This window comes from Dryobates pubescens, chromosome 24, assembly GCF_014839835.1.
Source record: "Dryobates pubescens isolate bDryPub1 chromosome 24, bDryPub1.pri, whole genome shotgun sequence".
In the NCBI taxonomy this organism is placed as follows: Eukaryota; Metazoa; Chordata; class Aves; order Piciformes; family Picidae; genus Dryobates; species Dryobates pubescens.
In genome coordinates, this window is record NC_071635.1 from 1,526,195 (window position 1) to 1,536,676 (window position 10,482).

Below are 10,482 nucleotides of genomic sequence, written 5' to 3' on the forward strand. Positions count from 1 at the left end.
CGGGCACGAAGTGACACTCTGTAGGAAAAAGGCCGGAGGCGGCAGGAGCCGGCCGGGCGGAGAGCACCCGGTGCATGCAGGACTCCGGCCCGCCGCCCCGCCGCGCTCCTCCCGCCTGTAGCTTTATATCTAAAATAAAAATTTACCCTGACATATAATTATTATTACATCTAAACCATAAGTGCTTAATAATTTAAGTAGAAACGTATGACAAATGCATCAATATGTTGCAATATATGACATTTTTAAAAATGTATTTTTAAAGTAATTTGCTTCTTTCCCCCCACCTTTTTTTTTTTTTCCCCGGTGCTTTTATTATTTTTCTTTCTTCCTTTTTTTTTTTTTTTTCTCCCTTTTAACTATTTTTCTTTTCTTATTCATCTTCTCCTCCTCTTGCCCCGCTGCCCTCCCCGCCCTCCCCGGAAAGTGAAAACGCGTGCATCGAACGGAAAGGAAAGCGAGCGGCGGGCGGGCGCTGCCCTCGGCGGGGGGCCGGGCGAGGATCCCCGGGGCGATGGGGTGGGGAGGGGGTCCCCGCTAGTTGTGCGAGGTCATGTGGCGGGAGAGGTGGTGACGCTCGCGGAAGGACTCGTTGCAGATGGGGCACTTGAGCTTCTCCTCGCGTCGCCGCTTGACCAGAGGCTCCAGCGCGTATTCCTTCTTGTGGTGCGAGCGCATGTGGTAGACCAGGTCCGAGGTCATGCGAAAGGACGCGTTGCACTTGGCACACCAGTTCTGCGCCGGCAGGCACAGCGAGGTGAACGACGGCGGCAGCAGCGTCAGCGCCGACGGCAGCTGCAGCTGCAGTGGCCCCGCCGCCGCCGCTGCCACAGCCGCGGCCGCCGAACTCTTAGGCCAGAAGGCGGTGGCGTAGAGGAAAGGGCTCTGCTTGGGCAGCCCCCCACCGCCGCCGGCCGCCCCTCCGCCACCGCCGCCGCCGGCCGCCTCCCCGCCGCCCGGCAGCTTGACGGCCAGCGCCTCGGCAGCGTAGAGACGGGCGGGGGCGGCGGCACCGTCGGGGCAGGGCTCGCCCAGCCCTCCCAGCTTCTGGCCCAGCACTAGTGGTGGGACGTGGGGCGGGAAGGAGCGGGCGGGCTGGGAGAAGGCGCTTTTTCGCTCCTCCGTCCCGCCGCCGGGCCCGCCGCCCGGCCCCCCCAGCTGCGGTACGCTGGTGAAGGCGCTGCTCCGCGCTGGGCTGCCCCCCTCCAGGCGGGCGGCCAGCGGCCCCCCGGGCCCGCCTCGGGGACACAGCCCCGGGTCCCCGCCGCCGGTCCCCGGGGCTGCGGGAGAAGCACGCTCCTGACCCTCCTCGGGTCCGCCCCCGTCTGGCTCGGGGCCGCGGGCTGCCTTCTTCACCTCCACAAAGGCGCTGCGCTTGGCCTCGCCGGTTTCCGGGCTGGGTGGTGCGAAGAGCCGGCCCCCCTCCTCCAGGCCGCAGTAAGAGCCCGCCGCCCGGTATTGCTGCTGCGGGGCGCACACCGGCTCCTCCTTGGGCGCCGAGGGCAGCCCCGGCCGCTCCGCCGGGAAGCGGCCCCGTGCCGCCGCCCCGGGGCCCCGCTCCTCCTCCTCGGGGTACCGCCGCTTTGCCTTGCCGGCCGTCGCCTCGGGGCCGCCCTCGGGGGCTGGCGGCCGCCCTGGGGACCCGCCGTGGCTGCCGCGGGAGTTTTCAAGCTCCCGCGCCAGGTTGTGGAAGTCCGTGGAGGGTTTGGTGCTGGCGGCAGCGCTGCCGCCGTCGGCCCCGGTGAAGGGGTGGTGGAGCGGGCCGCCGGGCTTGCAGTACTTGCCAGCCTCCTGCTCCTTGCTTGCGCCGTCCTTGCCGCCGGGAGCCTCGGCGGCTGGGCCTGTGTCGGGGCCGTGCAGCCTCTTGGGGCAGCGGAACCGGAGATGAGCAGCGAAGGGCAGCTCGAACTGGAAGCGCTGGCTGCACTCAGGACAGGCAAAGGGCGGAGAGCCTGCAGCCGGGCACGGGCATAGGGGGGACGAGATACACAGAGACAGGGGGGAACCATCAGCCGGCAGCCCGGCGACAGGTATTCAACGGGGAGATTAAGAGTAAGGGGGATAGGGCATCCTGACACCGGCCGCCTCCCTCCCATCATCCCGGCGGGTGTCCCCCAACCAGCCCCGACCAGCCGTCCCCCTCACACCCAGGGCCGCGGGACACCCACCGTTGCTGCGGGCGGGAGCCCGGGCTGGGCTCAGCAGCAGCAGCTCCGTGAGCTCCTTTCCGTACCACACCAGCAGCTCCTCGTCCTTGGCGATGCGGCGCAGGGAGCGGTAGAAGAGCTGCCCGCTCTTGATGTAGGCCTCCAGGTTCTGCTCCTCCCGCTCCCGTGCCGACTGCACCAGCCGCAGCCACATCAGCCCCTCCGACGAGCCGTTGGCCGCCGATGTGTCCACCTGGAAAACCGCGTTTATAGCAACGCGCACAGACGGGCCGACAAAACGACGGGATGGGGCCAGGCAGGTGGTGGGGAAGAGCTTTGCCCTCGCTGACGACGGGGGAGAGCATCCCGGCAGTGAGGGAAAAGCATCCCGGGAAACGAGGGAAAGCATCCCGGCGGCAGGGGAAAAGAATCTCGGTAGCGGGGGAAAAGCATACCAGCGGTAGGCGGCCCGGTGGGGCTGCGCTCGGGCACCGGCCGTCGGGAAGAGGGGCGCGGGCCGGCTTCCCGGTGCGGGGCGGGCCCGCAGACGAGCGGCTCTTACCCGGAATATGTAGGGGACAGTGCGTTTGTCGGTGGACTTGAGGGCGATGAAGGCAATGCTGTCGTACAGGGACGTGTGGCTCAGGACGCAGGGGCCGAAAATGGCATTCTCCGGGATGTCGCAGGTGGTGTAAACGCTGGTGAAAATGTCAGTCAAGCACTGCTGCACCGTCTTGGCGTCCCCGTCCCAGATTCCCCTCTGGACGCCGGCGTCCTCCATGCCTGCGGGCGGATATCGGGAACGCTAAGCACGGCGGGCCCCGCCGCAGGGCTCCGCGTGGATACAGCCGCGACCCGCCAGGGAAAACAAAAGTAAATGTAAAAAAATATATATATATTCATAATAACAATAATTAATAGAGGGGGGAAAGGATAATACAAAATAAAAGAGGCAGGTGATCACTTGCACCACTCTGGAGAAAAAAATAAAGACGGCGAGGAGCTCCGGGAGCGGGCGGCGAGGTGCGGGGAAGCCGCCACGGGGACTGTTCATGGGAGAGCGCGGTTGCGAGCGCGGCGGAAGCGGCTCCGGGGGTAGCTGGGGAAAACCAGCGGCGGCTCCGACCACGGACAGAGCTACACAAAACCGGGCCTCCATCGAGGCGAGGAGCGGGGCTCCCAGCCAGTCCCCCCCGCTCCGTCGCCAGGGCCCCTGCGAGAGCGCAGCCGGGCCGGTCTCCGGGCTGTGACAGAGGAGCAGATCGAATGGGTTTCAAGTGGCTTGTCATTGTCACTGATTGCATGTCAGTTCACCTCCCGCTCCGCTCGACAAGAGGGAACGTATGTCTGCTCATTACCATAATCCAGCACTTTCCCTCCGAGACTTTAATTAAAAGCAGCAAGCAGAGGTAATTATTTTTACCTCGACACGCTTATTTATGGCGGAGGGTGAGCCTCGGCCCCCGTGCTGATCCAGGGGACGGATGCAGGCGGAGGAGAGGCGGGCAGGGTGCAGGGTGCGGGCAGCAGGCATTGGGCAGCGGGCAGGATGCGGGCAGCAGGCACTGAGCAGCGGGACGGCGACCGCCGGTCTGCCCGCGCCTCCCTCCGCGCCCCGCGGTGCCGAGGCCGGAGCTGCGCGCCTGCCTGCGGGTGCCCTTGCCCCTTCCGACCCGATTAGTGTAAAGCTGCTTCCCCCCCATCCCATCTGGCATCGAAATCGTTCCTTTGGGGTTCGCTCGCCAATAGATGTGCGTTTCTCTCCGTGCGTCTGTTTATACTCGAAGCCGCTCGTACCGGGCTCGGCCCCGCCGAGCCGCCTTTCCCCCAGCTTTCCGGAGACAACCGAGTCTTCGGAGACTCCAGGAACTTCGCCCTCGACAGCGGCTGCGTGGGCGACGGGGGATACCGGCTGCCCCAGGGAACGGGAGCCGAGGAGCGGGGCGCTTTCGCTGCCTCCCCGCCGCCCTCCTCGTTGCGGTGCTGCCCAGCGCATCCCTTCTCCGAAGGGATTATTTCTCCAAACGAAACAAACGGCAGCAAGCGCCCCCCGCCAAACTTTCCCCCCGCCCTCGCTGTACCCCGCACGGCTTCTCGCAGCCCCGCATCTCCCCGTCTCCCCGGGTCCTCCCTGCCCCGCGGAGCTGCCTCCCCCCGGCTGCCCTTTGTCCGGACCGGGCGGCGCCGGGGCCCCTCCCGCAGCCGCTCCGGGAGTCGGAGCCGCCGGGCACTGCATCCCGAACAGGGCTGCCACGCTCCGGCCCCCGGCATGGCTATCTCCCGTCATTGTTCCTTCCTCCGGGGCTACCCCGCCGGCGCGGCGCGGTTCGGCTCCCCCCGGCCCGGAGCTGGGCCCGGCGGCGGAGACAGGAGATGGCGGGGCCTCTCCGCGGGTACTCACCAGGGAGAGTGGGAATATAATCCTTGCCCGACAAGTGGCACAAAGCTGGGCTCCTGTCTCCGCTGCCCCCGGCGCTATTGTATCAAAGCCGCTCCATGGCCGGGGAGGCGGCGGGCCGGGGGCCGGGCGCGGGCGGCGGCTGCGGATAGCGGGCGGGCGAGGAGGAGAGGCGGCCGAGGAGGCGAGCGGTGCAGATGGACCCGATGCAGTGAGTGACTGGCACACAGACACACACTTTTTGTTTGCTGCACATAATCTGCCCAATGACGCGTGACAGCCCACGTCCCCTCCCTTTAACCCCTTCGGGGGCTGCCCGCTCTCTGCTTGCCCGCCTGCCTCTTACCTGGCCCCGGAGCCACCGGGCACCTGCGGGGCGAGGGGAGGAGGCCAAGACGCATCCCCCCCACCGACCCCTTGCTGTGGCAGCGTGTGGCTTTGGTGCCACCTGGCAGGGGGTGCTGGGTGGGGAGCCGAGGGGCCCGACGACCGCTCCACCCGGCGCCGGAATCCCAGCGGTCGTTTCCCCGTTCTGCCCTCTCACCTGCCGGGCTGGGGGGAGTGCTCCGGCCCGCTGAGGAAATCCCTCCTTCCCGGGATGCAGGCGGGCGGGGTGCTCCTGAGGAGCGGTAATGAGTGCCCGCCGCGCACCGCGGACCTGGACGAGGTGGGGAAGCGCCCGACGGAGGCCCGACGTGCGACCGGGCATCGGGAGCTGTCAGCCCCGGTGCTCCGGCCGGAGCACTCCCAAAGCTGGTGTTCCAGCGGGGAGCCTCGACGGTGGAGCGGTCTCCAGGGTCCCCCGCCCGCCACGGACTGCGCCCGGGCCTTCACCCCCGGGGACCGGCACTGACCGGCGCGCAGGCGGGCTCGGTGAAAGAAAGCGTCCGCAGATGCTCTGTGCCAAAAGAAGGGGTTTACGGCACGGGAAAGCCTTTGCCATTCCTCCCCCGTGGCCGTCATTGCAGACACAAAACAGATTAAAAAAAAAATTAAAAATAGAATTTAACCCCCCCTAAAATAAACAAAAGAAGAGACGAAGCGTTTTCCAGAGGCGAAAGGAGCGTTGTTTGCAATCAGAGAGTGGGCTGATGTTTGGCTTTCAAATTCACTTATCCTCTACATAATTACGATTTTCCTTGCATTAGGATTAAAGGCTGCCTATAATATGCTTTCAACATTTATCTTATTAATTCGACAAAGCACAGCGTCTCCTAAAATGGAGATTGTCGTAACATTAAAATATGGAAGTCTGTAAAACTGTGGATCTCAATTCTTGCTTCAAAGGGTTTGGGGTTTGGTTAGTTGTTTGTGTGTGTGTGTGGGTTTTTTTTCAATTTTATTTTTTTGCCCTCTCTCTCTATTTTTTTTTAATGCTGCAGCTCTGGCTGTGTGATATAAATTGTTCGAATGACTGTCATTAATAGGGGGGGGAGGAGGGGGGAAGAAAACCTACGTGTTATTTTTATTCGCGAGAATTTTGAGGGACATCACGGCGCATAAACTATCTCGAAATTGCTTCAGCATCATCTCTGCTGCCGAAATTCCCCGGCGCTAGAGAGGACCGCGATGGCATTTCTGAGCCTTTCTTCAGCCTCGGATGCGCCCACAAAAGTGAATCCCCTGCGCGGCGTCTCTCAGCCCCGCAGAACGGCACCGATGTCCGCAGACTCTCTCCTTTTAACTTTACGCTTCGAAGTGCCGGGACCGGGAGCGCCGCAGCAGACCCAAACCGCCCCGGCGCCCGGAGGAGCCGGTGCCCTTCTCCGCGGCGGCGGGGACTTCGCCGTAAAAAGCGGTCAGCATCCAACCCGCGGCTTCGGGAGACGGCCGTTCCCCTGGCCTCACCGTGAAGCAGCAACGGGATTTTGCGGGGGAAACAAGGAAAGAGAGACCGGGCCCGATGTGGCTCCATTCCCGCTGCGGACCCTGCGAACGCTGCCGTCACCCGGTACAAGCCCGCACAGAAACCTCGGTACCCGCGGGCAACTTTCGGACCTTTATTCTTCCAGAAAAACTCCCGCGGAGAGCCATGGGCAGTCCGGGTTGAGGAGCTCCCATTGCCTCTCCGCCGCCTCCAGCCCCTTAAAATAGGAGCCCTGGCCCCCGGCACCCTGCGCTGCCCCCCGCCCCCGCCGCCCCCTCCCCCCAGCACCGGTACGGCCGCTCCTGCCAGCACTGGATTCCTAGAAGGGGAGTCCCGGGAGTGGCCGGGACAGGACTGTGACTTGAGCTCGGAGAAAGCCGGGAAGGCCAGCCCGAGCCCCGCGAGGGGCATGGCCACCCAGCCCCAGGGTGGGGGATCCAGGCTCTGCAGCTCGCCGGCCGGGAGACCAGTGGGGAGACAGGGGAGCTGCGGGGGTCAAGGGGCCGGCGGGGAGGGGAGGGTGACACTCAGGCAGCGACGTTGCTTAACGTCCCAGGGGAAGTGCCAGCTTTCTGCCCATGATGAGTTGCCACGGGGATGGCAGCAAAGGATGGAGGATCTGTTGCTCTGGGAATGTCAGGGCACCCTCCCATCTGTGCTGGAGGAACCTTCTTTTTCCTCCCCAGATTTCACCCAGGAAGATAAGAAGGGAAGGTGAGGGTGCACAGCCTGTGCCCAGAAACACTCCTGTGTCCCTTGGGAAACACTGCCTCAAAGCTGTGAGACACACCTGGCCTATGGATGTGTACTTAATCCTCTGAGGAGACACACACAGAGCCAAGAGTCAACTCACAGGTGATTCTGCCATAAAGTCACCCGTGAAATAGAATCACTGAGGAAATAACCAAGATCCCAGGAGGGCACGAGACCAGCTAGGATCATTCTGGTGGTGCTGGGGACTGCAAGGGACAAAGCTGTCTTGCTGCCCTCTCTGCGTGCTGCTGTCAGCAGCAGGGCTGGTCTGTGGTCTTGGCTGAACACACAAGGTGGAATTCAAAAGGGACTAGGAACACGGAGCCACAAGCTTTTCTGGTGCCTGAAGAAATGCAGGCAGAACGGTTCCCTTCCCCTGAGACAAACACGGCAGCTAGGCCTCAGTAGTGGAAATAAACCGGGCTGCATCTGAATGACGAATTAGGCTCTGCATTTCACTGTCACCAGGCTCAGGGATGGCTCCTTTCCTTGGGAGGTCCTGCACTGGGGTGTCACCATCACTGGGCATCACCATCACACCCCAGACAAAGAGCAGCATGGAGGAGCAGTACTTCTCCTACCAATAATCTTTCCAAACAGGCATGGGATCCTTCTGGGACACCTTGGCCCCACAATCAGCTGGACCTTTCCCCACCACCAGGCCCTCATCAGGGCCAAAGCACATGGGAAATGCCTGTCCTACTTCATGTCCATCTCAGCTCCCAAGCAAACTTCCCTTCCTATCCCCACTGATCCTTCAGCTGCATCTCACTGGTGCTCACAGCAGCACCTGGGACTCCTAGGTCAAGTGACTGCCACACCACAGAACTGCAAAGCCCTCTTGCCCTTTTTGTCAGACACCAGCTTTGGCCATGTTTCACTCCAATAAGGAGCAAATACTCCTGTTCCCCAAGGAGCCTCAGGCAGCCACAGCAGGACTCAGTGTAATGGAGGTGGCTCAGAGATGCCGTAAGTACCTTGGCTATTTGTTCAGTCCCGGATGGAGCTTGAACTTCCCATGTACATCTTTCTGAGCAAGCACAGAAGCTAGTTAGAAACATTAATTTGTTTATTCACCAAAGGGTCACAGATTTTTTTTCTTATCTGGCCAGAAAACAGAGCGCTGAATCTAATATAAAGTGGTTGGTTAAATCTTACTATAAAGTCCCAAATTACTTATGACTTTCTATCTCCAAATTATTTTTCTCCACCACAGCTTTCTGTTTCTCCTCCTTACTTGCCTTGATAGCAACATCAAAATTTAACCTGGGAAGTTTCCACCTAGCTTTAGTTACTTTAAAACGTTCAGCAGCCTGATGGAGGATGTAATGGTCTGTATGGTCTCATGGGTGAGGCAAGAGAGAAATGCAGTGGGGAAATCCCCCTAGGGCTAAAACCTGCTTCTGCCTCCTGCATGCCCTTGGGCCTTTGTGTCCCTGTATGCCACCACCAGCATCCCACACGGGCCAGAGCCTGATCCCTGCATGGCCCTTGGTCATCTTCCAGCTTCACTGTGAGACCATGCAGAAAGGAAGACTTGATGGCTAATGCTGCAGCTGGTGGCAAGGGTCGTGTCTCTGCAGCGACAACTTGGAACAGTGCAGAGCTGATCCCCAGGGGAACAGTCCCACAGCCCCAGCCTGGAACTGTCCAGCATGGAGTACATCAGAGTCAGACAGTGCTGGGCTTCCTTTCCTTCAGGGAACTTGGGCTCTGCAGTGAGTGGTGGGCAGCCCAACCTGGATGTCTCTCTGGTGGTCCCACAACCTCGTTGTTGTCAGGTTTATGAGGCTGTCACTCAGAGCTCCCAACCTGGACTTTGGGTGGCCATTCTCTGGGTGACATGTGAAGAAGTCTTGGCAGGTGATGACTGCCCAGAGCATTCCTGTCAGGGGGATGATCCACATCTGGGGATGGCCTTTTCCTTCCTGCACAGCCTTCAGGGCTGTGAGGGCCTTGGCTGCTGAGGGGAGTGACAGTTCCTGAAGTTTGCAGGGGTTTGCTAAACCCTGGCAGAGAGGGGGTGGGGAGAGCAGTGAAAGGACAGACAGAGCTGGGGGGTGGGGGGGAAGGAAAAAAGAAAGATGCAGAGGATTTCAGCTCTGTCTATGCTACAGCAACTTGATGTGGGGTGTGTGAAGGAGCCTGAAACTTGAAAAGATTTATTTTCTCTAGTCATAAATCTCATCCCGTTGTTCCTCTGACCAACCAAGCATGATAAAGTCCTTTTCCATAAAGTATTCAGTATTAAAGCCACAAAGCTCACCCAATCAGTAGCCATCTGCTTCTCCCATAACTGCTGCTCCAGAAGCAGGGAAAAGCAGCCAGAAGAGAAAGGGCACCACTGTTAGGGCTCTGGGACAAATGAGGAGGCACTGAATAGCAGTCGAAACCTTTAGCTTGCCTTGTATATCTGTATCTATAGAGACAGAGGAAGAAAGGAAGCATTATATTGATACAACAATTGTAAAACAAAAAAAGGAAGAGGCATCTAAAGGGCAATACAGCCGGCACGGAGGGCCCCACGGAACAGGGATGCTAACAGATTTATAGAAGCCTTTAATTGGTTTTCAATTGAAAGATGAAGAGACCGAGTTAAAAACCGGGAAGAGTGACAAAGTGATCTGCGTTACCCCCATGCTCTGGCACCCGGTCTCACGCAACCGGAGAGTCTGTGTGACACGACACCCCCGCGCCCCTCCCCGACAGCATCCCTTCAGCCCAGCCCCGCTGGACTTGACTTCCAGCAGCTGGGAGGGAATAACCTCACCCCCATGACTACTGGCCAGCGAGGGCGAGGGTCAGAGCTGATCCCCCTGAGGTGGATCTGAAGGTACGTCTCCGCCGGGGCAGGGAACTCACCGCTGCCCCACCGAGCCTGCCCCTCGGCTGCAGAAACAAAAAAACCAGCGGTGCCGGTTATAGCTGGGGAGGCTGAGTGTGGAAAACGGTCCCGAGTGAAGACGCGGCAGCGGGCAGGGGGTGGGTGCACAAGCCCCAGCCCCAGGAACAGCCCCGGGCCCGTCGGAACGCAGCCCCCACCGCACGCCCCGCCCGCTGATTAGAGGGTTAATGAGTAGGTCCTCTGGTGCCGTACGAGCGAAGCGTTTGGCTTGAACGCAGCCGTGCGCGGGGATCTGAACCTCGAGTCCGGGAGGAGCCGCCCCGGCCCCGCTGCCCGCAGCCGCCCCTCGCAGCCCCGGATCAGCGGCCACCCTCCCTGACGCCGCTTCCCGGGATTACGCCCGGGATTAGAGGCAGCAACGGCCCCGTCGCTCCCCGCCGCTGTGCCCTCTCCCCCGGGCGCGGTGCTCTGC

The 10,482-nt window shown here is 61.1% G+C and overlaps 1 protein-coding gene across 3 annotated transcripts; it reads right to left on the minus strand.

Annotated features, from left to right (window-relative positions):
• Positions 1-354: 354 nt before the first annotated feature.
• On the minus strand, positions 355-5,001 carry PRDM8 (PR/SET domain 8). 3 transcript variants are annotated; one of them, XM_054172757.1, is made up of 5 exons: positions 4,892-5,001; positions 4,549-4,764; positions 2,710-2,930; positions 2,169-2,400; positions 355-1,952 (listed from the first exon to the last, which is right to left on the minus strand). In XM_054172757.1, exons 3-5 carry the CDS (start codon positions 2,926-2,928, stop codon positions 538-540), a joined length of 1,866 nt encoding a protein of 621 aa, XP_054028732.1. In that variant the 5' UTR covers positions 2,929-2,930; positions 4,549-4,764; positions 4,892-5,001; the 3' UTR covers positions 355-537. The 3 variants fall into 3 exon arrangements, with proteins under 3 accessions (XP_054028732.1, XP_054028729.1, XP_054028730.1); XM_054172754.1 differs by lacking the exon at positions 4,549-4,764 and having other exon boundaries at positions 4,892-4,973; XM_054172755.1 differs by lacking the exon at positions 4,892-5,001 and having other exon boundaries at positions 4,549-4,860.
• Between the last annotated feature and the right edge of the window lie 5,481 nt (positions 5,002-10,482).

What these genes read in the sequence shown, in the direction of transcription:
- PRDM8 (XM_054172754.1), bottom strand. Translation starts at nt 4,946, where the DNA reads ATGCGTCTTGGCCTCCTCCCCTCGCCCCGCAGGTGCCCGGTGGCTCCG. An exon ending in CCCGGTGGCTCCGGGGCCAG is followed by an intron (nt 2,931 to 4,891) that starts GTAAGAGGCAGG and finishes ATCCGCCCGCAG; the next exon opens with GCATGGAGGACGCCGGCGTC. An exon ending in CTGTCCCCTACATATTCCGG is followed by an intron (nt 2,401 to 2,709) that starts GTAAGAGCCGCT and finishes GCGGTTTTCCAG; the next exon opens with GTGGACACATCGGCGGCCAA.